This window comes from Eleutherodactylus coqui, chromosome 4 (genome assembly GCF_035609145.1).
Source record: "Eleutherodactylus coqui strain aEleCoq1 chromosome 4, aEleCoq1.hap1, whole genome shotgun sequence".
Lineage (NCBI taxonomy): Eukaryota > Metazoa > Chordata > Amphibia > Anura > Eleutherodactylidae > Eleutherodactylus > Eleutherodactylus coqui.
Window position 1 is genome coordinate 186,390,831 of NC_089840.1, and position 27,579 is coordinate 186,418,409.

The 27,579-nt window shown below is 40.2% G+C and overlaps 1 protein-coding gene across 1 annotated transcript in view; it reads left to right on the forward strand.

Moving 5' to 3' along the window:
• Positions 1–27,579, forward strand: part of GRID1 (glutamate ionotropic receptor delta type subunit 1) — a 1,141,753-nt gene that overhangs the window by 930,998 nt on the left and 183,176 nt on the right. Inside the window, exons 9-12 of the mRNA XM_066598745.1 lie at positions 11,222–11,323; positions 14,981–15,178; positions 18,874–19,198; positions 26,995–27,133. Coding sequence (XP_066454842.1) covers positions 11,222–11,323; positions 14,981–15,178; positions 18,874–19,198; positions 26,995–27,133 — 764 coding nt within the window. The remainder of the gene's footprint in view (positions 1–11,221; positions 11,324–14,980; positions 15,179–18,873; positions 19,199–26,994; positions 27,134–27,579) is intronic.

The following is a 27,579-nucleotide window of genomic DNA, read 5'->3' on the forward strand; positions in this document are numbered from 1 at the left end:
TCTGCAATGAAAGGTGTACTATGGATTTATGGTTGAATTGAAATACGGAATACCATAAAATTATCTTGACATTTTTGTTTCCTCTTTGATGGACTGTTTTGCTCAGCATTGCTTGTCCTTGTGCAAGAAATGGGGGATTTATAAATATACTCTGTTTGCAGTTAGGACGGTGCGTTTTCTAGCCCATAAAAGATAAAGATATGACAGCTATATCATTTCAGTCGGAGGTTTTTCAGACAATAAAATAGGGATCAGGTCATGATTTAATATTTGTTTCAGTTAGCATTTAAATGGTAGAAAGAAATAGAGAATGTGTGTCCTACTTCTTTGTAGGTCTTGTTTGTAAAATATTGTACATTTTTAAACGCCTCAAAATTAAAGGTAGTTCTCCACTAAATAATATATTGGAAAACATTTGTATTTAATATCATCTAGATGTTCTTGGGTTTGTTGGGTTAGCTCTGCTATGTTTTAGTTATATAATTCTTCAGTGTAACATTACTGCTTGTACACAAGACAACAGAACTGCACCTCACATATACAGCCACCTTACTCGGGTACTAATAGTATATCTGAGTACTCAGATACTCCTAGAACTTACAGTAGGGCTGAATATATACCAAATGGATAGTCAGATGGGCAGTAATATGAAGCACGTACATTACTAGTTAAAAGTCTTTGGATACCATCAACACTTACAGTTTAAGGGCAAAAAGAGTCAAGGAGACCACACGATATTTGAGCCAAACAAAAGTGAACATTGTATAATTCATAGAGTATAAGAAACAAAAGAGGAACATTTGCATTCCAGAACTTTAACCCTTAGTGCCCAACCTATATTTGTGCCTTAAGGGCCAAGTGATTTTCAATGTTGCATTGCAAGAGCCATAATTCATTGACATAGCCATGTGAGGGTTTTTTTATTTTTGGGAGGAGTAACATATTTGAATGGCACCACTGTCGGGCACATATAAGAAATTCCACTATTGTTTCTGGGTTTTTTTATATAGTGTTCAGTATTCAGTAAAAATAACACACTAACTTTCTTATCTGGATCAGCATGATTACTGCAATACCAGCCTTATATAGATTTTTTATTTTATTTTTTTAATTACTTTAGCACAATGTAAACACATTTTTAAAGAAAAACAATTGAATTTGCATCACCACATTCTAAGACCCATAGCAATTTTATTTTTCCGGCAACTGAGCTATGTGAGGGCTTGTTTTTTTGCGATAACAGTTGTAATTGTTCATTTGTAGCACTTTAAGGGAAAAAAGGCTTTTGGATTGCTTTTTATTACATTTTTGGGAGGCAAACAAAATAAGACAGCAATTCTGGCATTGCTTTTTAAATTATTTTTATGGCATTCACCATGCGAGATAAACAGTAAAATATTTGCATTGTTTGGGTCATTACGAAAATGGTAATACTTATTGTGTGCTGTTTTTCTAAACTTTCTTTTTCTTATTTCATCTATGTATAACAGGTTTTTGTGTAGAACAATATGCATTGTTTGTTGTTTCTTTTTTTCTTTAAATTAAACTGTATTGGACTTTTTTAATTATATTTTTCAGTCACTGGAGGAGCATTGAAGATGTGATCATTAGATTGCTAGGATAGTGCACTGCAATACTTATGTAGTGCATTCTACTAAGCCTATGACAACAGCCTATTGGACTGTAGATAAAGGGTTCCACAGCAGCACCCAATTTCAGGCAGAGTATGCCAATATTGGCAAAAACGTGTGCAGGTTCAAAAAACTGGGTTGGATCCAGTCCCCCAAACAACAGTCCAAACAAGAAGAAGTATGAACAGCACAATTAGGTGCAATAATAAAAGTTTACATCTGCATGGATGTCACTTTATTTTTCATTGGCATAAAAAACAAGCGACATTTCAACTGCACAGCCGCAAAGCTTGAGCTTGACAAAGACTGCGGCTGTGCAATCGAAGTGTCACCTGTTTTTTATGCCAATGAAAAATAAAGTGACATCCCTGCGGATGTAAACTTTTATTATTGCAGCTAATTGTGCTGTTCATACTTCTTCTTGTTTAGCCTATTAGACTGTGTTGGAGGCGTAGCCTAATAAGCTAAGTTACATGGCAGATATGGAGGCCTTTGTCAGGCTTCCGACTGCCATGGGAACCCATTGGTACCTTGTGATTGCTCTGTGGGATGCTGATGAGTGACAGAATGAGCCTCCTTCCCCTGCCATCTGCTCACATGCCTCAGTTGCTTTTGATTGTGGTATATAAGGGGTTGAACAGCCAGGATCTGACGTTTGTCCTCTCCTGGCTGTTGGAGCAGGAGCCTGGCTATCAGTAGTCAGCTACGCCACTGCCTTAAAAAAAATGTATATGTAGGTTTAAAGTCTATTAGTGACCACTGTAAAATGGCATATTGGTGGTCACTTAGTAGTTAAGATTAAAAAAAACTAACTTTCTTTTCATTAGAGAAAACACTTTTAGCACTCAAACACCTTTGACTACTCTAGGAACCCTATTGACTAGATTTTTGTAAAATGGTGGTATCTAATTGCTTCCCTGAGGATTATAATATATTCCAGAGGCTTTCTTGAGAGTTTGGACACTATTTCCTCACTTCATGGTCGAGTTCTTCTAGTATCTTTACTAGATAGACTTGCAAAGCTTTGAGGTGTTCTTTGGGTAATTTTTTGCTGCATAATGAATCCCTGGCCAATCAGGTTTTTTTTTCCTGCAGGGGCCATGTGGTGAACAAGGGTTTTGTGATGCACTTTGTGTTTGAGAATTCCATTGATACTATACAGTGTACTCACTCCACAATAGGAAAATTTCTCTCAAACCATTACAAACCCTTACCATGTTTGATGGTTGGTGTAACACAGGTTGGCATCATCTTTTTGTTCACCAAACGTTGTATGTATTTTATTTTTTACTCCCAAACTCCTCAAACTCCATCCACAACACTTTTCAAAATCTTCTACTGTCCAATTCTTGCTTTTTTGCAGTCTTTTCTTTTTTTACTGTCTTAAAAAGTAGTTTTTGCAAAGAAACTCCACTGAAGATGTAAACTGATCAAAGTCACCTCTTGATAGTTTCTAAAGAAGCCTGATTGTCATGGCCTATGTTTGCCATCTATGTTTTGAAGAGCAGCTAAATGGACCTATCTTCTGCTTCCATAGTCATCCATGACCTTCCACTTCATCATTGATCTTTGTGGGTCTCAACTTTTTGAATACACTTGAAGGTATATGCAACAGTGGAGCTGGGGATCCTCTGTTTTGAAGGAATGTCACAAATGGAAAGACCATCTTTGCCGTAGTATGCACTTATTATGACCCTTGTCTCTTGGTCCAGACTTGCCCGCAGTTAGTGAGCCGTATCCTATGATACACCAACTGCAAATACTTCTCACATTGGTTTCCAATCACTACATTATATCAATAATAATGATAATTATCTTGACTGTTTGTTACCGAATACTTGCATCTCACCATCCTACAGTGAACTTCAATTTGCTGATAAACTATAAACGCAGCAAAAAATATGGACAATAACATAGCACCAAGCAGGATGTAAATTGTAAGAATAGTAAGAACACCTGTGGCTTTGTCTGACGCACTGACAATAATTACATCACCTGTGTAATACTAAGAAAATCCAGAAAACATGACCTGTGGGGGTCCATGAGGACTGGGATTTGGGAAAGACTGGAGTAGATGGGTGATGGTGAACATATAATAGCAAACTGACAATCACTGACCTTGACTTTAGCTTCTTGTAAGTCTTCTCCAAATCTATCCCTGATGGCAACCCTAACAGCAGACATAAGTGTCCCTCAGTATCTCTAAAGATGTTCTTAATGGAAATCCTATGTGAAATACCATTATGACAAGCAACTTAAGTGCACTAAGATCAAGAGGCAAAAATAAAAATACTAAGCATGACTGAAAAAAGCAAAACAATTGACTACAAGGCTAAGAAGGAAGGATTGGGCTAGACGTAACCACAGAAACAAAGCTACAGTGACAAGAAGCAAAGATAGACTGGGAATAGTAAAATCATACAAGGGTTGCTGGATTAAAATAAATATAGTTCATGCTATAATTAGGAACACATTACAAAGTCAAGGATATTTAAAGAGAGGCTGGCCAATTAGGTACTCTTCTCCAAATGAATCTGAGCTACAACAATGTGATCAGCAGACCCACTCTAGAGGATTAGCATTAAGACAATTGCATAGCAACAGCCCCAACAATGAACTAACAGACTGAAGCTGGGAAAACAGCAGGAACATTTCTGCTTTTCATAGAATACAATAGGTCATACTGTACATTATGATATGACACCTCTCCATTCCTGGAATGACTTCATTGAGTTATTAGTATGTTCATAGTTTGATATCAAGCAATACTGTACATTCGTGTGTACCCACAAAGTTTTTATAAATATGAATTTTAGAAGGAGAGTGGCTTTGTAGGGAAAGAGGCATGGCCTAAATGTGACTTTGTGTGTCAAAAATACAGCAACTGTTGTTAAAACTAAGTCAACTAATAGGATTGGGCATGTTGTAATCTAACATGCTCAATTCACCCTTTCTGTAGAATCTACCATAGGAGAAGAGTTGGGAGACCCCCAAACACATTTGATCATCAGGCAATCTCACCAAAGTCAATGGTTTTGCATACGTTGTTTTATGTGTATAGGCATCAATTTACTGTTTTAGATTATGGAAAACAGCCTGAAGCTATAGTAGTGTATAGAGTGAAAATAATAACAGGCTTTGATTTTGATTTTATAACTCCTTGAAATCAAAGTCTGTTTTTTGTACTCACACTGTAAAGCAAAAAAGAGTTGTTAAATGCTATCGCATTGTAAAAGAACTTTACAACTCTTGTTGCTCATGGACATTAGATGACCTGATCCTTCCATAATTGACTACATTTTAATTGGTTTAAAATTTTGTTACAGTTAATATTAATCTCTAACTATCATTAGTCAAGTTCCTGTTCTGAACAAAATATATCTCTAGCTAAAAATGAAAACATGATAGTGTCTCTGGATTTTTATGTGTTCAGTTTTTAAATTCTAAGCTCAGCTATTTGTTACTGTAGCTTTAGACTTCTGCTTCCTTTGCCGTACACAAAAGGAAGGTACTTACTGTCAACTATATGAGATCCCATTGGACTAATATTTTAAAACAAGACTCAAAACTCACCTGTTCAGTGTGGGAACAAATAACACACTTGCTTTCTACATAGCCATAGCTTATTTATCTCTCGGTGAAATAGATGCAGTATAATGGATATACTGTTTAAGGGCTCGGTCACATAAGCGTGGTTTACACGCTGCTAAGCAACGTGTAAAGCACGCTGCTAACATGCAGGGATTATGCGTCCAAATGGGCTGCCCCAAGCTCCGTCGAGTCGGCAGCCTGCTTCTACGGCTCCCATAGGAGCCTATGGTAAGCACCCTGGACAGCGTGCACCACGAACCTGACAGGTGAGTCAGCACTCGCTGTCCGTTCTATTTTAGAACCGCAGAATCTGGGTCCATGTGAGCACTTCCATAGCAACCTATTGGTTGCTATAGAAGTGTAGCTTACACACTGCTCATTCATCTGACCGAGCCCTAAAATGTTTAAGGAAAGAAACTTACATAAGAAATAATGCAAGTTATTTTGGGTACTGAGAGTTTACACCTATTTATATCCCTTCCACTACTTGAAGGGATTTTGCCATGTGAATGGGGCATATATTTTGGCAACCAATGCCATGCTTACAGATTTGATTTGTGAAGCAATAGACACTATGAGGGCTTGTTATATGGTGCCTCTGTACAGTACTGTATGCTTCCTTAAAGCAATGCTTCTTTATAGACTTCCTCCATTATTCTGCATGTGATGGGACATACAATGCTTTTTCTACCACAAATTTAGGGTAAATTTGGGAGAAGTTAGTTCTGTATGAAATGAGAGGCATTCAAAGCTACAGTGTGTGCCAATATATTTATGTGGGTGTTGTATTACAGATCCATACAAGAAAGCCTTGTAAATAAAACCTTATTCCAAGATGCTGGTGAAGTGCATGCTCAATGAACAGACCTCCAGTATATGTATTTTATGATATCCCATGGACATGTATTAAAACACTCTTAGGCCTCAGTCAGACGGGCGTTTTTTCGCGTGATTTGCGCATGCGTCCGGCGATTTTATAGAACCATTGCTTTGCAATAGTATCGGACACATGAGCGCTTTTTGTGCGCTCGTCCGATAAATTATAGAACAGAAATCGCAGATCGCACCTATCTGCGATTCCTGTTTTCTTCTCTATATGCGCTCAATGGGGCCGGCGGCAGCAGCGCCGACCCCATTGAGAACATATACTAGACAAATCATTCTCCTCTGCCACAGCTGTTACAGCTGAAGAATGAAGTTTGCCCATTGAATTCAATGGAGCCGGCAATACAGCCGGCTCCATTGAAAGCAATGGGCTGCCGGCGATCACATGATGAATTGTCGGGAAGGGCTTAAAAATATAAGCCCTTCCCGGAAATTCATCCAGAAATGTGTAAAAATAAAAAAAAAATATATGTATTGCCGGCTCCATTGAATGCAATGTGCTGGACAGCTCCGGCCTGTTTCTAATGAAACGCGGCTAGGAGCAGTTTTTTCGGGCGATTTTTCGGCCCCAGTCACGTGATTTGCGGATGCGAATCCGTCATGCGATCCGCAAATCGCGGGAAAAAACGCCTGTGTGACTAAGGCCTTAAAGAGAACATCTTACCAGCAACAAGCGCCATAAAACAATTTATGGTGCTTATAGTTTAGTTGACGTGGAGTCCGGGGAGTCTCTTTTCATACTCACCTAGTCCCCCTTTCTTACAGTGCCCCCTGGTAATGTCAGCATGTACGGCCAGCTTGACTCTTTTCAGAAGATTGTGAGTTTGTACTCCTATAGGAATCTATGAAAGATCACGTGCACAGCTTTCTGAAAAGAGTCAAGTGTGCACATGCTAACTTTTCCTGGGAATACTGCAGGACTGGATGAGTATTAAAAGAGGCTGCCTGGATTCCACATTACCTAAATAATAATAATTTTATGTATATAACATCATATATTCCACAGTGGTTACAAAACAGGGGTAACAGAAACTAAACCACAGTCGCATCCAGTAATCAATTGATAGAAATTGTTGGGGTGAGAGGCCTTCTCCAATGAGTTTACTAACTTAAAAAAATGGGAGAAATACAGAAGGTATAGGGGCTGAAGATGTACACAGTATGGCTAAGTGGAAAGTGTGGGATGCTATATACATAAACCTTGATCAAATTTAGCCGTATAGTGGCCTAGTCGATTTGGGTGGTGGATTGAGATGCAATGTAGAATGACGTAGTCTTGTGGAGAACTTTGTGCATGTGGGTAGTGAATTTGAATTGAACTCTGTATTTGATGGGCAGCCAGTGCAATGACTGGCACAGGGCAGAGATGTTCGTGTAGTGGCTGGACAGGAAGATGAGCCTGGCTGCCATATTTACGATGGATTGGAGAGGGTAGAGTATAGCGCGGGGAAGGCTGATCAGCAGTGAGTTGCAATATTTGAGCCTAGGGTGGATGAGGGCAACAGTGAGCATTTTTAGCATGTCCATGGTGAGAAAAGTGGGATTTTTACAATGTTCTTGAGATGTAGGTGACATGTTCGGGCAAGAGATTGGATGTAGGAGGTTAGGAAGCGATGGTAGTTAAAGATAACCCCAAGACAGTGGGCATGCTGTCTGGGAGTTATGGTGGTGCCACACACTGAGATGGAGATATCAGGATGAGGTTGCTTAGCAGAGGGCGTAAACACGAGTAGGTCAGTTTTTGAGAGATTCAGTTTCAGGTAAAAAGAGGACATAGTGTTAAAAACAGTGGACAGACACTCGGTGGCATTCTGAAGGAATGGTGATGTGATGTCACGGCAAGAGGTGTAAATGGGTGTTGTCAGCATAGAGATGGTACTGAAAGACAAATCCAATAGGGGCTGTGTAGATAGAGAAGAGGAGGGAGCAGTTGTCCAAGCCCCAACAGAAAGTAGAATAGGAGAGGAGGTAGAGCCTGCAAATGATACGCTGAATGAGAGGTCAGATAGATAAGAGGAAAACCAGGAAAGAGCAGTATTCTTTTAGCCCAATGGAGCAAAGCATATCAAGAAGCAGTTTGCGATCAATAGTGTCAAATGCCGCAAAGAGGTCAAGAAGGATCAATAGGGATTAATAACCCCTCGACATAGCTGACAGGAGGTCATTTAACACTTTTGTAAGGGTTTCTGTGGCGTGTAGGGGGCAGAAGCAGGATTGTTGGGGGTCAAGAATAGAGTTTTTGAGAGATAACTAGAGATAGAAAGACGTTTTAGTAGTTTGGAGATGAAGGAAAGATTTGAAATGGGTCAGTAGTTGGCGGCACTGTTTGAGCCAAAAGTTGGTTTCTTTAGCAATGCAGATATGATAGAATGTTTGAAGGAGGAGGGGAAAATGCCAGAGGTTAGAGAGAGGTTGCATATAGTTGTGGTGGGTGATGACAGCCGTGGAAAGGAGCCAGAGGAGGTGTGAGAGGAGAGGGTTGCTAGTGCAGGTGGTGGGGCGAGCAGAGGAAAGCAAACTGGAGACTTCTTCCTCTGATGTTCGTTTGAGCAAGAGCTAGATTCACGACTGAACATACTGGGGGCAGGGCAAGACAGGGAATGGGCGGTTATTTCTTGCTGGATGTTGTCGATTTACTCTTTGAAGTAATCAGCCAGCACTTCCGCACTGAGCTCCATCATGGGGGGCTTCACTTTAGGGCTAAGGAGGGAGTGAAAAGTGTCAAAGAATCATTTAGGGTTGTGAGATATTGAGGAGATGAGAGAGGTAAAGTGGGCTTAGACTTAAAATATAAGCACCATAATTACAGTAGCTTATGGTGCTAACAGTTGGTGACAGGTTCCCTTTAACGGAAAACACCTTTAACAACAAGAAATATTTGTTCTCAAAGTAATATTTTATTATTTAATATTATTAATAATAATGATAATAATCATCATCATCTTCATATAGCGCCAAGAAAGTTTGTACCACTTTCCAATTTGGAGGGTAGGCAAAATCAAACATTGCAGAGTAATAACATAGTAACAAAGTATGTTAGGCTTAATGAAGGCAATGTCCATCTAGTTCAGCCTGTTTTAACCTCCCCCTTGCTGGTCCAGAGGAAGGCAACCCCCCCCCCAGTGAGCCAATTATCTCCAATGAGGAAAAAAAGTCCTTCCTAAGGGTTCGTTCACACGAGCATGTTTTTGTGCGTACATACGCACGCACAAAAACACACTTCTATTTGTAACAATGCATTAACTATGGTGTGTGCACATGTCCGTACTTTGCAGGTCCCCAAATAAATGAGGGGCGAGAGCTGCCTGTGATTGGCTGAGCACCTTAGCCAATCACATTCAGCTCTTTCAGCCGGCAGGGATTTTAAATACCCGCCTGTTGATAGATCAGCACCACAGTGCAGGGGACAGCATGAGTAGACGCGGCTGTGCCCCGGCAGCTGAAGGGAGGTGACTATCTATTTTTTTTGTTTTTTAAACCAATTTTACTTGATTTTCAGGGAAGGGCTTATATTTACACCCTTCCCTGAAATCAATTGCCGGCAGCAGAACCCTCTACCACAGCTGACATGTGTGACAGCTGCGGTAGTGAAGTAAAAAATTTCTCTGCTGCATCTGCCACAGATGTGGAAGATGTAGCAGCAGGGAATTCTTTTAACTAGCGGGGATAAAGGAAACATCTGCCGCATGCAGATGTGTTCTTCATCCCCGCGGGGGACACAGCAGCAGCCAACAGGTAAGTATTTTTTTTTACACTACTTTTAATTGGCTGTCCCTGACTCTGTAGTACTGAGCTATCAGCAGCCGGAGATTTAAAATCCCCACCTGCTGGTAGCCCTAATTGTGATTGGCTTAGCATTTCAGCCAATCACAATCAGAGCTACCAGCAGGCAGTGATTTCAAATCCCCGGTTGCTGATAGCTGAGAGCTACAGAGCTGGGGACAGCGGCAGAAGATGCCGCTGAGCCCCGGCAGGTGAGTTTTTCTTTTTTTTTCACTATTTTAAAAGGCTTTTCAGGGAAGGGCTTATGAAGCCCTTCCCTGCAAAGCCATTAACAGCTGCTGGGGCTCAGCGGCGACTTCTACCGCTGTCCCCGTCTCTGTAGCGCTGCTGAGCTATCAGCAGCCGGGGATTTAAAATCCCCGCCTGCTGGTAGCTCTGATTGTGATCCAACCACAATCAGAGCTACCAGCAGGCGGGGATTTTAAATCCCCAGCTACTGATAGTTCAGAACTACAGAGTCGGGGACAGCTGCAGAAGCCGCGGCTGAGCCCCATTACCACGTCAGAGAGTTCCACAGTCTCACTGCTCTTACAGTAAAGAACCCCTTTCTCTGTTGGTGATGAAACCTGCTTTCTTCTAGACATAGAGGATGCCCTCTTGTTACCGTCGCAGTTCTGGGTATAAACAGATCATGGGAGAGATCCTTGTACTGTCCGCTAATGTATTTATACATAGTTATTTGATCACCCCTTAGCCGTCTTTTTTCCAGCGTAAATATTCCCAATTTTTATAGCCTCTCTGGGTATTCCAGTCCTCCCATTCCATTCATTAATTTAGTTGCCCTTCTTTGGACCCCCTCGAGCACTGCAACATCTTTCCTGAGCTTCAGTGTCCAGAACTGTACACAGTATTCCATGTGAGGCCTGACAAGTGGAAGAATAATGTTCTTGTCCCTCACCACCTATACGTCTTATAATGCATCCATTAAAACTATTCCACAATTCAAACAGTAGGCGTGAGAGCCATACTAATAGGAGTTTACAATCTGAGGATATAGGGGTAACAAGAAAGGTAAAATTGCTTGTTTTGTGCAATGGACCAGCCAACGTTCACACTAAGTAGTATAGTGTCTGTTTGTACAGATATGAAGTGCTTGCATGAAGGGATCAGCTTATCAGAAATAATGTAAAATGGAGAATAGTTAGATTAAGGAATGCGATAGGCTGCCTAAAAAAAGAAGATGTGTTTAAAGGCACATTTAAAACTGGGTATTGGAAATTAACCTAATTGTCTGGGGTATGGCACCCCAGAGAACTATATATATATCAGAACAATGTATATCATTAGTCTTTTGTAATAATATTTTAAAATGTCTATTACTACTGTTTTAGCTGGCAACCTGGGATTCCTTACGAGGCCTTAATGGAAGCTTGCAAGAAAAACGACTTGATAATGATCTACAAGGATTAACACTGAAAGTAGTAACTATCTTGGTATGCTTTTGAAAAATTTTAAATATCTCAATGTATTTTTTCTGCTTATACAACATTTATTAATACATAAGCTTCATTGTGGCCACATTGTTTGCATTTTAAGGGTGACTACCCAATACAGTTTTTTTTTTTCACTGCGAAATTCGCAGCGTTTTTTTTTTCTCCAGGGGTCTATGGGACTTGTAATGTTAAAATTGCACAGCGCAAAATTACGATTTTGCGGTAAACTGCGATTTTGCCGCAATTCGTTTTAACATTAAAAAGCCCCATAGACACTTGCGGAAAAAAATGCAGCAAATTCGCAAGCGCTAGGGGGTAGTCACCCTAAGGAAGCACATTTTTAGACAGCAGTTAACTATTTATTTGAAGAAATTAGAGGTTTACATCTCCACAGTAAAGAATCAGGACCCAATAGATTGTGAGTATAATTTACACATCCCATACAGTATCTTAAAGGTGTTTAGTTACCATTTACACACACACACACACACACACATATATATATGCGTGTGCACAGCTGCATTGTTCTCGTTGCGGGTGTGGCAGAATACGTTAAATGCCAACTCAAGGTGGAGATAGCAGCCTGCGCTCTACTAACAGATAAAAGTGTTTTTCCTTTATCTCCAGTAGCTGAACAATGGATTTTAAGTTCACCTTAAAATCATTGTTCAAACGAAAAGTGCCCAATGCCCATGTTTACATGTAACAATTATCACTCAAATTCGGATGTTTGAACGCATTTTGAGCAATTGTTGTTCCGTGTAAATGGGCCTTAAGTGGCTGTCATGGAGAAAAGGATAGTACCCCTTCAGTAAAGTGCAGATCGTACTCTCCATTAATGCCTTGTTTAAGTTCCCAATAGGTCTGCACATGAAGTCCTTTTTTCTCTAGCTGTATTATGCATTATGCTGAAAAAACATGAACAAACTGTATACATGCAGAACCCATAGGCTACAATGTTTTTTTAAAAAAAAGTATACATTAACTGAAAGCACAACCTAGTCATTTTGCAATATTAGGGACAATGATTTCTCAAGAGTGAGTACAGATACCTACCTTGGTTCTTGTTGAGCTCAGAATAATCACAGAAAATGTTGATAGTGGCCCCTACTGACACCTAAGCTCTTCTGAAAATTACGAGCTGAAATAAGGGTTGCACTTTCAATCAAACTAATTTTTTTAATTTCTTTTTAAGCTAATTTATAGTATTTTTTTATATATGCTATAGCAACTCAGAAAGCCTGTTAAACAACATTGCACCAGACATGGATGCTTAGGCAAATCATGTTTTTCTATATTATTGGAAGATTACACAGACTTCTATTGTTCTAGATGTTCTATTGGTACATTTAGGGCTCCTACCCACTGGCGATATTTTCTTTCTTGCGCTGCGAGAGCACGAGAAAACTCTCGCATCGCAGCGCAAGAAAGAGGCCGGTATACAACTGGCATATCGCAAAGGGTTTCGATGGGGCCAGCGACAGCAGCGCTAGCCCCATTGAAAGCATAGGGAGAATGCCACAGACTTCTGCCACAGCTGTGACAGCTGTGGCAGGAGTTTCCTTTATCCCCACAGGGACCGCGGGAATGAAGGAATCCTCTGCCACAGCTGTCACAGCTATCAGAGCTGTGGCAGAAGTCCACGGCATTCTAGCCCATTGCTTTCAATGGGATCGGCACTGCTGCCGATCCCATTGAAAGCACTGCTTTCTGCCAAGCCCCACAGAATGATTATCGGGGAAGGGCTTGAAATATAAGCCCTTCCCCGATAATCATCAATAAGTGGTAAAAACATTTTAAAAATTATTACTCACCTCTCCTGCGCTCAGACGCGTCCTCCTGCTGGCTCCCCGTCACTGTTATTAAGCTCTTTCAGCAGTCGGGGATTTAAAAATCCCCGCCTCCTGAAAGGGCTGTACAGATTGGCTGAGGGCTCAGCCAATAGCAGCTACTGCTTAGCTATTGGCTGAGCACTCGGCCAATCACACATAGCCCTTAGCTATTCATTCATGAATAGCTCTATCTTAGCTATATCCAGCAGGAGGACGCTGCTGAGCGCAGGAGAGGTGAGTAATAATTTTTAACATTTTTTTACACACTTTTGGCAGATTATCGGGGAAGGGCTTATATTTCAAGCCCTTTCCCGATAATCATTCCGCGGGGCTTGGCAGAAAGCAGTGCTTTCAATGGGATCGGCAGCAGTGCCGATCCCATTGAAAGCAATGGGCTAGAATGCCGGGAACCGCAGGAATGAAGGAAACTCCTGCCACAGCTGCCACAGCTGTAACAGCTGTGGCAGAAGTCCCCGGCATTCTCCATCTCTTTTCAATGGGACTAGCGCTGCTGCCGCTGAAAAGACTGGTGATATGTCGGCGTACTGCCGATATCCCGGCGTCATGCCGATTTTTTTCTCGCACTGCCATGCGAGACTTTAACTTTAGTCTCGCATCACAGTGGGGAGAATATCAGCAGTGGGTGGGAGCCCTTATTGTTCATTCATATGGCATTACTCATTACAATTCTCATAGTAGAGAGAAAAGGAAAACAACCACAGGGTGGCTGCACATGAGTGTGTTTTTGTGCGTACATAGGTGCATACATAGGTGTGCACCCCTGTACGTGTAAAAACACGTGTGTACGAAGGTTAGTACATTGCCTAAAAAAAAAAAGTAATCCTATGAATGGCCAGGTGCTACCTGTGATTGGCTGAGTGCTGTGACCAATCACAGGCAGCACTCAGCTGTCATTCATTGAATGGCTGAGATCTGCCTGTGATTGGCTGAGCGCTCATCCAATCAGATACAGCTCTTTCAGCAGTACAGAGAGAAGACAGGCTGGATGCGCCTGAGCCCCGGCAGCTGAGGAGAGGTGAGTATATATTTTTTTAATTTTTAACACATTCTTATATTTAAAGCCCTTCCCCGAAAATCCCTGCAGGGCTTTCAGTATCCCATTGCTTTCAATGGGACTGCAGAAATGCCAATCCCATTGAAAGGAATGGGAAAACATTACGATCCTTTGCCACAGCTGTCACATCGATGAAGAATTCCTTTGCTGCATCTGTCACAGTTTTACTTGCGGGGATGAAGGAAACATCTGCCGCATGCGGCAGATGTGTTCTTCATCTCCGCGGGTACACGACAGCAGCGGACAGGTACGTTTTTTTTTACACTAAAATTCTTGTTTTTCAGGGAAGAGCTTATATTTGAAGCTCTTCCCTAAAAAACAATTACGGGGTGCCGGCAGACCAATTTATTTTTTAAAGAGCACAGGAATTCCATGCCTCAAGGGTGGCGCTGCTGGCATGGCACCATGTCTTGACAACAGAATTTATTTTATTTACCAATGTATAACTTTGGTAGGGAAGACAAATGTCTTTTTAGAAAAAGACATCCTAATGACCCATGAGTTATGCCTTGCTCTGCTATGACTGCAAGAGTGCTGAATAACATTTCTTGGCTCTAGATATTGAGGTATCTTTCACTTGGATGATACAACCAATCATAAACATTGATAGTCTTTGTTAACAAGGATGAAATGTCATCTGGAGAAAACAAGTATAATTTATCATCAAATATAGCATTTGAATTAGAAAAAAAGATAATTGGGACAGTAGTGGTGATATTTTTTAAATGCACATTTTGTATATTTCTTTAGGAGGAACCTTTTGTAATGGTTGCGGAGAATATACTTGGACAACCCAAAAAATATAAAGGATTTTCAATAGATGTCTTAGACGCATTATCTCAAAATCTTGGCTTTAAATATGAAATCTACCAAGTTCCTGATGGAAAATATGGACATCCTCTTCCGAACGGCTCATGGAATGGTATGATAGGAGAACTTATTAATAAGGTAACAACACATTAGACCTCTATTAGTAGTTTAGACTTAAAGTTTTAAATATGTAAATATGTTTTGTATTGCAAAATAAAACTACAAATGAAAAATACATGATATAGTCCTGTTAAGGCAATGAACATTGGGCTCTTTTCATTCTAACATCCAGCGAGCAAAACATAATAAGCATCATCTATAAACATTAGTGAGAACAAAGTGTGCAACAGCTGCAAAAGAGAAAATAGAAAAAAAATCAGATCACTATTTATACTTTCATCCTGCTCTGTAATCTGATCAGTAGTTTAAAGTAATATCTCCAGTCATTGATGCAGTAGTTTTTGTATATGAGACCCATTATGTGGAAATTCTCCGACAGTTATGTTAATAACTGCTGTATAAAAGCTAAACTAAAAATAAAAGTTTTATAGAGGTGATACCTTTATTGGCTAATCAGAAAAAATATATATGCAAGATTTCAGAGCTACCTAGTGCCCCTTCATCATGTTATAGTCAGATTATAACTAAGGTAACATTTATACACAGCTGAACAGAGACCTGGTGTGATTAATTTACATTAAAAGCAGGTTATATAACAAATAGAAGGAAGAGCCCAGTATTTAAATAATGATAAACTAGAGTCATAGGACTAAGGTTTGTGTATAGATTGAAAGGGGAAAAGATTATCATTAGGAAATCATAGAAAAGGCTGATGGGTGTGAAGTGTCCAGGTAATAGGTCATATAACCTTAGGCTAAGCTGAGTCCAATTGTCATTGTCTGAAAAGTCCTCAATTGTTGAAACTTCCATATTTTTCCGTCACTGATTAATTATTGGAGAAACAAAACAGAAAACTACAGCTCAGGATGAATTTGCACAGGCACACAATAATAAAAAAATGGATATACCCACTATTTCTCTGGATAGGATGACACTTAAAGGCCAGCTGCACATGTCCGGATTTGCATTGCTAAATGTGATGCAGGCATCCGCATCCAGATTCCGCAGCATGGATGCCTTCTATTGAACTCAATGGAAACATTCTGACCCACGGCCCTTCCGCAATGACATTACGGAAAGGTCACAGGTACCCACGTCATCGCCTAGTGACAGTGTGGGTAGCAGGGATTTTAAAAAAAAAACTGTACTGTGAATTTCCGATGGCTCGCCGTGTGGACCATCCACAGTACAGATTTAGGGCTCATTCAGATGAGTATGTTTACGTGCATAGATAGATGCGCAGAAATCCATGCACAAATGGACATGCCAAAACATGCATTAACGAAGGTCTGTGCTCATTGCTTTCAATGGGGCCGCCGATGCTGCTGATTTTAAATGCCCGCCTGCTGAAAGAGCTTCAGATCAGTGCAGGGTGACCAAGCGACTAGATGCACCTGAGCCCCTACAGCGTCGGAGAAGTGAGTATACATTTTTCTTTTTTTTTACACATGCAAGGGATGATTTTCAGGGAAGGGCTTATATTTAAAGCTCTTCCCCGAAAATCATGCAGTGGTTGCCGGCAGGCCATTGCTTTCAATGGGGTCACTGGTAGCAGTGGTGGCCTGATTGAAAACAATGGGAGGACATCGCGATCCTCTGCCCCAGCTGTCACAGCTGTGGCAGGGAATTCTTTACTCCCCGCTGGGAGTGCCATCATTACTGAACACTGTGACAGTGCTGTTACAGTGTTCAGTGACAAGGGACTGCCCACAGGGAATATTTTCATGCACCACGGACCTATGCGGTGCACGCATGTCCTATCTTTTGCAGGTGTGCCTGTTTGCATGCCTGTAAAACAGACACGTGAACGCATCATAGGAAACCATAAGGTTCCAATAGACACGCGGTTTTGTGCGCACCTATGTACAAACATAAACACGCTCATATGAATGAGCCATAAGAGACTTCAGGACAGGTACACACAGAAGCCGGCTGGGCACAAGGTCAGATTCCACTGCAGGCTCCCACATGCGGTATCTGACCTGGTCGTGTGCTGTCGGTCCTAAATGGATCTAAAAGTTTCCTCACTTACAATCTAAGTCTGATGAAGAGGAATTAAGTAGCCTAGAAATTTTGCATGTATAGTTTTTCTGGCTATCCAATAAAGTTGTGACCTTTATAAGGCCTCATGTCCACGGGCAAAAGAAGAATTAAAATCCGCAGCGGATTTTAACTCTTCTCCTGCCCGCGGATCCGCATCCCATAGGAATGCATTGACCACCCGCGGGTAGATAAATACCCGCGGATGGTCAAAAAAAATAGTGATTTTTAAAAAAATGGAGCATGAAAAAATCTGGACCATGCTCCATTTTCGTGCGGGGCTCCCGCGGGCTTCTATTGAAGCCTATGGAAGCCGTCCAGATCCGCGGGAGACAAAAATCAGAATTTACTCACCCGCTCCGGTTCTTCCCTTCGCCGTGGCGCCATCTTCTCTCCGTCGCTGTCAGATCTTTTTTCTTCGGGCCGGCGCATGCGCGGGGCATGTCACCGACGTCACCGACGTGCCCTGCGCATCCGCCGGGCCGAAGAAAGAAGATCCGGCCGCGACGCAGAGAAGATGATGCCGCGGCGAAGGGAAGATCCGTGCGAGAGGTAAGTTTATTCTTATTTATTCTTATTTTCAGCCCTCATGTCCACGGGGCAGGAGGGACCCGCTCCGGATTCTCCATGGAGAATCCGTAGCGGGCCTGATTTTTCCCGTGGACATGAGGCCTAAAACTAGTTTTTTTATACAAGTTTACTACCATTACTGAGATTTGTCTCGCTAACACAGTACCACACTATTTAGTCTCTACCTCTTTTTAATGATGGCAAAACACATGTTATGAATACTAACCAATAAAAAGATTTCAAAATCGAGTTCACAACCAAGCTGAAATGAATAATAGGTGAGTTCACAAGTATGCTAAATTTATTAAATAACTGGTTATAGCCACTGATTAATTTATTAAGCATGTAGATGTGATACACAGAAGTGTGTATTTTAGCTCTTGGACAATAATGGGAAATCTGTAACATCCCCCCAACTAACATGTGCAAATGTTAATAAGTGTCTTACATGGCAGACGGATCCTGGGTCCCTTTAAGCATTAGGACATGTGTGCAGTTGTCTTCGCCACCTCTTTTAGCTAGACTCCGGCTGACACTGTCAGTGTTCGATTAGAGTTCCTTGAGCCCACCAGAGGAAATTATGGGTCCAGCAGAGAAAATGATTCTAAAGACTCACCCCTATTTATATACAATATGTAAACATTTGTTATTGAACACACATGCCATATCAACAATAACGTCTAATAAGTTATTTGTGAATTCTTTTTTGTTTGTTTTTTGGTTTGCAAATCCTTGTTACTTTGTAAATTTGTTACTTAGTAAATTTGGCAAATAAACATGACTTGCAGTATTAATTGAATAATTTTGATTGGAACTGTAGTAGATCATGAAAATAGAGCGATTCATCCTAATTTACATACAACCTATTATAAACTATTGTTGTGATGTATTTTTTATTTAGAGCTGTTCCCATTTTCAGAAGCCCTTGATATAATGAGATTGTATTTTTATCAATTTGATTTTATCTAAGAAACATGTGTAGCTTTACAGATAGACCCATTGCTTTTTTTAAATTATGTTATTCATTAATTCCCTTCAGTTTAATGTGTAGACTATTGATGATTGATTGTGACACATTTTAATTAATGTCATTGTCTTTACAGCGAGCAGACATTGCTGTGTCAGCGATTACAATAACGCCAGAGCGGGAAAGTGTGGTGGATTTTAGCAAACGTTACTTGGATTACTCAGTAGGAATTCTCATCAAAAAACCAGAGGAAAGAATTAATATCTTTTCCCTCTTTGCACCATTTGACTTTGCTGTCTGGGCTTGCATTGCTGCTGTTATACCAGTAGTTGGCGTGCTCATATTTGTCTTGAACCGTATCCAAGCAGTTAGAGCTCAGAGTTCATCTCAAGTGAATCCGTCAACTTCCTCTACATTGCACAGTGCCATATGGATTGTATATGGGGCATTTGTTCAGCAAGGTGAGTTCATAATAATATTCCATAATCCTATTGCTATCAGAACACCTCTATGTGAGAATCATCGAAGAAACCCTATGCATAGAATTCAGGGGAAAACTAGTGGGGTAGAAGTTGATTGAATTGCCAGTGGTTTCCATAAAATCATTTTAGTAAAGTACAAGACTCTTAGAGGGACTTGTAGGAGGAGTGGTTAACTTTCTGTTTGTAGCTCTCCACGTATGTGACTGAGCAAAAGAGTGATGTTGGGTTGGCATGGTTCAGTGGAGACACCAGGTTGGGCCATATGAGAGCAGTGTCTCCCGAACCTTCTGTGTCCCATTATGACAGCATAACTGGTAAGAATCACATGTCATGGTGAATACATTTTGACATGGGCACAGGTGCAAAAGTTTATCTTGAGACCCCCCAACTTCTCTTAACCCCTTAATGCAGAGGAATAACTTGAAGCTCCTGGGCCACAATGCAAAACCTGTAACAGGGCCCCTAAATATAATGCTTTATTCATAGTACTGAGATCCCTATATGGAGAAGAGAGGCATTATGGGCCTCCTATGGGTCCTGGGCCTGGGTGCAACCACATCCCTTTCATCCCCTATAGTTACACCAGTGCACCAAAGAAAAGCATTACTGGGTAAAGGCAGAATATCAGCTGAATACAGCCATTGAGGAATCCTGAGAAGATCACTCTCCATACACAACCCATTGTCTCTGTAATCCTATCAGAAATTCTGTGACACTGTCTCTTGTTCCCTGCAATCGATACGCCATACTATCTGTAGATCTTTAAAAAGTGAGTAATACTGGGCTGTGGCAAAATCCATTTTGTCAAGTTATTGGTTAAGACTTTTAACTAAAATGATTTTATTGTGCACTGAACATTGAGCAATGGTCTTAAAGTATCAGTGCTTCATAGTACTTGGACTCAGGGGTTAATTGAGTGATACAGCAAACCCCCAGTTGGGGATTAAACTGCTCCCTGATAAAAAAAAAAAATTGCAAAGAGGATCACATTTTGCCTCAAGTTCTGTAAAGTTGCTTGTCTACATTTAAAGGTGGTCCTTCACAGAAAAAATATCAGCCCAATATCACTAGCTCCTTTGCAGCATGGCATGAGACAAGGTTGTCCTTTATACGACCTTTTGTTTGTACTTGTAACTGAGCGTCTAGCAGCAATTATAAAACCATATTTGATTAAGAGCGTCCCCAGAGGGTTGATTTTACAAAGGCATATTTTCCTTTGTAAAAAAAAAAAAAAATAATTGTTCTTACCTACCGTATATACTTGAGTATAAGCCAAGTTTTTCAGCACAAAAATGTCATGAAAAAGCTCCTCTCGGCTTATACTTGAGTGAGGTAAAAAAAACAAACAAAATGCAATACTCACCTCTCAGCCTGCGTCTGTGTCCCCGGCGCGATGCTGTCCCTGGCGCGATGGTCTCCTTGGCGGTACAGCAAGCTGCTTCAGACTTCTCCCTGCTGTCATCTCCTTGGCTTGGTTTTCAATTTCCCCGCTGTCAGCGCTGTGTGAATGACATCACTGAATAGCTGTGATTGATTTATCGAGCGCCGGCTGTGATTGGCTGGCGCTCGATATATACTTGAGTATATATGGTATATTCAGGGTGTTGAATCCAAACATCGCAACTAAAATGTTTTGTCAGGCGAGGTAATTAAGCTTTAGACTCATAAGAACATAGTATATTCAATATTATACCATTTTGTTACAGTATGTTGACTATTAAAACCATAGGCCTCATTTATCAAAACTGTCTAATAGTAAAACTGTCTTTGAGCCAATAGCAACCGATCACAGCTAAGCTTTAATTTCTGAAGTTGTATGAAAAACTGCATAAACACTGTATGAAGGAAAGTGGCTGCCTACGATGGCAGCTGATTACTGCTGCAACATTCCAAAAGCAAACACTGGCTTACATAAAAGAAATATGTAATTTATGTAAATATTGCATTTAACCTCCCATATTTTCATGACTTTTATAGAAGTTCTTTGTTATACATCTGCCACCTGGTGATCTTATGTCAACAAGTGAAAGTATATAATAACCCTATTCGGGATTTACTGTTAATAAGTAGGGGGTTTCACTGTCAGGATTCTTAATCGACAAACCTAACCTTTAACCCCTTCCCGATCCAGGACGTACCGTTACGTCCTGGGAGCCTGGTACTTCCCGCAACAGGACGTACCGGTACGTCCTGGGGATAGCGCGGGATCACATAAGATCCCGTGCTATCCCGCAGCGGGAGCCGGCTGTCACTCACAGCCGGCGTCCCGCTGCAACAGCGGGGGGGCATCAGAGATGCGCCGCCCCGCTGTTAACCCCTTCCCTGCCGCGATCTAAGTAGATCGCGGCAGGGAAAGAGTTCACAGAGGGATCGCGATCCTTCTGTGTCTCCGGCCGGCTTTCGCGATGTCATCGCGAGAGCCTGGCCTGTCGCCATGGCAACAGGACGCCAGACACTGGCGTCCTGTATTGCCTGTGCCTATAATCGCTGTATAGGCGATAAGGCATGGGAGAGCAGTAGCTCTGCCATGCCTTATCACAGCGATCATAGGCATACTGCTGCAAGTCCCTCAGAGGGACTCAAATAGTGTAAAAAAAGAAAAGAAAAATGTAAAAAAAAGAAAAATGTAAAAAAAAAATGTAAAAAACCCCTTTTTTATGCTTTTTCTAATATTAGCATAAAAAAGGGGAAAAAAATGAAAACCCCACATATTTGGTATTGACGCGTCCGTAATGACATGTACAAAAAGTTGAACACACTTTTCATTTTGTACGACAAAAAGCGTAAAAAAAAAGCTAAAAAACAGAGGCAAAATGCTAATTTTTAGCATTTTGCCTCCCAAAAAGTGCAATAAAAGTGATCAAAAAAGCCGTACATTCACCAAAATGGTACCAATGAAAACTACAGCTCGCCTCGCAAAAAATAAGCCCTCATAGAGCTCCGTACATAAAAAAAAAAAAAAGTTACAGGACTTTGAATGCAGCTATAGAGAAAAAAAAAAGATTTCCAAAAAAAAGGGGGTTTTATTGCAAAAAAGTGTAAAAACCTAAAAAAATATAACAATTTTGGTATAGTTGTAACCGTACCGACCCGCAGAAAAAATTTTGTGTGTCATTTATGCTGCATGATTAACGCTGTAAAAAAAAGAAAAAGAAATCTATGGCAGAATTGATGCGGTTTATCTCCATGTTATCATAAAAAAAATTTTTAAAAATTTTACGATATTGTCTACGTACCCAAAAGTGGCACCGATAAAAACTACAGCTCGCCACGCAAAAAACAAGCCCTTATACGGCCGCGTCCACGGAAAAATAAAAAAGTTATGGCTTTTGAAAAATGGAGATGGAAAAATACGAAAAAATCACTTGGTCCTCAACGCCAAAATAGGCCATGTCATTAAGGGGTTAATAGATGTAAAAATAAAAGACATAGGCTTAAAGGGCCAATCTTCAAAGGGACACACAAAAATAAAAATAAAAATTCCCTTGCCAGAATCCCAAATAGATGTGTGGGCAAAAAATGAAAAGGAATAAGAAACCAATAGAAAAAACTAGGGTTTCTAGAGAGACCGAATCCAAGGATGAATAAAGTGCTGGTCATCTGGATAATGAAACGGTCTCTAATAACTGTGTTCCTGTAAACCACAATGCGAACAGAGTTTTGGTTAGACTAGAGTGTTCCGTTGAGGGGTGAACCGAAAATCCGTGTCCGTTTTTAGTATAAAGCTCAAAAAGGATTCGGCATGGGACAACAAGAAGGATTCGAGACTGAAAACCGTCTGCAGCGTAATTCGCTATAGCAGGGTTTCAAAGTTAAAACAGCTAACAACTCCAAACAAAAGGTATAGCTACAGCAATAATGGAAACTCAAGGAGGTTCGACGTGTTTCCGCTAACGTTCATTTAGCTTCGTCAGGAACCAAAGAGAGGTGTAAAATAAACCTCAGAGCTATTCTTAGAGAGGATCTAGTAAAATAAACACCGATCCCTAAGGTAGCAAAGGTGGACTAGTCAATAGGTAAATAAGTGGGTGATAGACAATGCTATCTCCTAAAAGCCTCTTAGTAATGTTAGCTTCTAGAGCAATTCCCCACCCTAATCCCACCAGCAGGAACAGAAAACAAAAAATAGCAGCACTAGCCCTTAAGGTAGGCTGGCGGCTAATGATAGCATGGTGTCCCAGTCTGGTTTAAATAGTGTCTTAAACTCCCCCCCCCCCAGGGGGTCAATGTAAGATGGCCAATCGGAACTAGGGATAGTAAAACTCCCCTTCCAATGGGCGGTATCTGTTTTAAAACGCTCCCAGAAATAATCATATTACATTAGTACCCTAATCATCAGCCTGAAGGTTGCAGGTTCGATCCCTGCGTGACTCAGGCAGCTGGCTCAAATCAAAGGAGGAATGTAGAATGAATGAATAGCCCATGCTCATGCCTATGTAGGCGGAGACACAGTAAATTACTGAGGTCTATGTAGTTAATGCGTGATGAGATCGCCTTATGACATTGAATGAATGGCCTATAGTGATGCCTTAATAGGCGGACTATGGTAAAAATGCCCAGCCAATACCATGACATCAGGGGCCTCCGATTTTTATAGGATGTAAATTGTATTATAGATCAGTGGCTCGTACTGTGTTAATAAAAACAAAAGGGTTGAAAACTTATATAGTGCAGCTCGTACAGTAGCCCAGACATTAATAACACTTAATAAAGAGCAATTGTGTAAAATTAAAAGGATTCAAACAGATTGCGTTGAGCCTGAACGAGAAAAAAATGGAGGTGTAAATATAAATACGGCGATCCTATAGAGGGGGCATCTTATGGGGGTATTCCATAAGGGTACAAAGTACCCCTCGATCGTCAATGGGGTCCAAGATGTTCTAATGTAGGTATACATAACTGAACGCGATTATGCGGAGTAGGGTTACTACGTAGAGGAGCATTAACAAGAAAAAGGGAGAGTCACTTATATAGAGAGGGTGGATCCAGACTTGGGTACTGTTAATAAGTACATTTATAATACATATTAAATTGCAATTATATCAACACTTCTTTATTCTACTGTAAAGGCTATTGTCTGTAAATATGTTCCTGAAAGTTACAATCTGCGCACAAATTTGGAATCGGCACACAAAATCTCTGTAAGGAACGCAACAATTGTATTCGGAAAAAAATGTAATTTTTCTTTATGTAACACAGGGTTATTAAAAAAAAGCTACTTTGTATAAAGAGGACTCATTGTTGTACCTGGTGGTTGATGGGCTTTTCCTGGTTTTCCTCTCGGAATTAGTTTGGAATAGTAAAGTTCCTCTCTGGGGCTATAAGTAAACTGAGTTAAATCGATAATATTTTTGCTAGAAGGACACATATTATCAACTTCCGATGTACCGGTCACTCTTACTTATGTTGCTCAATTCAAATATTCGTATTCTGTAAACTGTAGAGATTGGCCAGTAATGCCAACTTAATTTATAGGTTGAACTCCCACTTGTGTTTTTGTTAACGCTGCAATATCACTGCGTTTTGTAATGCGATTGTCAATGAGACTTTCTAATGTTAAAAACATGTCACACAAAAATCGCAAAGCACAAACTTGCAATGCGTTTTTAGTGTAAGCCCTAAGACCCACTTTTGAGATTAAACTAAAGGCATGATTATTCACTTATTGGCCTGAAAATATTTTCAAAATTCAGTCTACTTATATTTTTTTGCACCTTTTACAAAATATTACACATTATACTACTATTTTTCATCAACTAGAAAGTACAGTATTCAGTGATCATTTTATCCACAGGGAAAACCTCTGAGATTTGGTTTTACCACGCTACAGGCTCCTGAGGATCTAGAAGATTTGGCAGTCCTTCATCTACAACACTACTTTCTTTCATCCCAGCTAGTTTATGTGCCTTGGTGGCTCAATACTGATTTCAGTAATTCATTCACTACTCTTGAATGTGCAACATTTGGTTCCTTTGAGGGTCTGATAAGTACATTGTTTAGGTATATATCCTTTGGAGATCCTGTTATTCTTACTACTATCCTTATTACACGCTCATGCATATGAGTGGCTGTGTCGGGCATTCGTTGCCTGGTACTGTAGTTTGTGTCAAAATGAATTATTTCTCTCAGTTCAGTATAGTTCGAATGGAGCTGCAGTGGACATGCTTGACCTCCATTCCCTTAAACTCCTCCTCATTATGATCATTCAGTATGGAAGAATTGTGGATTTGTGAACCCGCTTTTAGCGATCTGTGGGGGTCCCAACATGAAAGTCCCTCAGATTATACATTTCCAATTAGTTCTCTTATTCAGAACTAAGTTAACTATCGTATTAAGGCCTCATTCACATGAATGTTTTTACGCGGCTATTTTGCCATGATAAAATGTCAGTCAAATATCGCTACCATTTGAAGCATTGGTTCCTATTGGATTCATTTACATGGATGATCTTTGGGCGCATGAGAAAATTGGGCGGTAAAATCGTCAAATTGCCGATTTTTCTCGCAGTGTCAAAAGATAGGTCAAGACCTATCTTTTGATAAAAAACGCTGGAGGCTCCAATAAACTCCTATGGAAGGGGGAAAAAAAGCGAGAAGAGGGAGCTTACCTGCGTTTGACGCTGGGAAAAGAAGACAGCTGGCTCTATTTTAGCTATTGAAACTACTAGAAGCCATTCTGCCAATCAATGGAATTCTGTGCTGCAGTGTTTTTTTCACATGATACGCTCATGTGAATTGGTGAGAAAATGCTAATTAATTTCGGATTTAGATGACGGCTATTCTCCTTCATTGCAATTTTCGTCTCCTGTGAATAATGCTTAAAGCTGAGTTTCTCTAAACATAACTGTCTGTTTTCGGCCAGTGTCCCACGAGTGTAAGCGCATGTACATGTGCATTTGCTCTGAATTTTTTAGCAATGGCTGTTGAGTATTTGTGTGCACAAGTGCATGTTTTACTGTAATTTTTGCATACACTTTATTGAAGTAAGCCATTAGGGTAATTAGTTCAATATGGGCTCTTTTCCTGCCCAAACTATACTTATGTAAACTAACTCACTGAAATCAATGTATTCTATATGCGGCATATTGTTCATACAAATTTTGTATGTGCAGAATGCTGTGCAAATATGTTTGTGTGACAGAGGTTTAATTTTGTTAGGAACTCCATTCCAGTTTTGCATTACCATAACTTAAAAGTTATTTCATTGCTTTTCATACAAACAGATACAAATACAAACTGATTTGCTCTAAGATCACAATGTAGAATATTAGAAATAGGAAGCTACATTCACAAGCCTTATCTCCAGTCATTTCCTGTTTTTGGTGTATTGCTTTCCATATGCTGTACAAATAGATGGCACAGAAAGATTACTTGTACAGCTTAGATTTTCTTTAACTTAAGAAAGTAGTGAATACAATATGTATTTTAAGCTCCTCATAGTTGCCTTTATTACAATTGTATTTTTTTGTGTTGAAACCCTTTCTTAAAGGTCATAATAAAAACAAATGAAATAAAATAACATTTCCCTTCTGTACCTTTACTATAACTTTGCAGCCTCCATTATCTCAGGTGCAGATGTTTCATTCCATGCTTCATTGATTGCAAATGTCTCTAGGTCAGGGTATGCAACCCAATGAGAGTTGACTTTTGCTATAAAACATGACTCTCATTATTTGGGACAAGTAACATTTGAGTATTTATGGTTTTGATTTATTGTTTCTAGTTTATTAATAATGAAAACGAACTAACTCCCAATATTATCTGTATTATTTTTAGGTGGGGAATCTGTGGCAAATTCAGTGGCGATGCGGATTGTAATGGGAAGCTGGTGGCTCTTCACACTCATAGTGTGTTCTTCTTATACAGCAAATCTGGCAGCATTCTTAACTGTATCAAGAATGGACAACCCCATAAGGTAGAATTGATCTTAAAATACTTTCTAGTTATCGATTCTTTTTTCATTAAAATGTTTGTTGAGATTTTACATTATATTTGACAATGACAGCAATCAGCAAAGCTTTAGCTGAAATATACATTTAAGCTGTGTTATCAAATAAAAAAATAAAGTCTACAACTTCTATCCACAATTATTCTGCTGGAGTGAGTTCCTGAGAGTGGCACCTTTTCGTGTATTTGAATTGAGTATGGAGGGCTGAAGGATCTAAAGCCCCATTCCAGGGAGCTAGCACCTTGGTTGATTACTTCCCATGGTGTGGACCTTTTTGGAGTGCCACTGACAGTGCTTTTCTTTTGAGTAATAAACTTTCTATCAAGTTTTAAGTGTGATAATTTCCAGTACAGCCATATTCAATTTGGAAACAGTTGAATGCATTGAAATTGAAGTATCTATAGCCCTGTAGG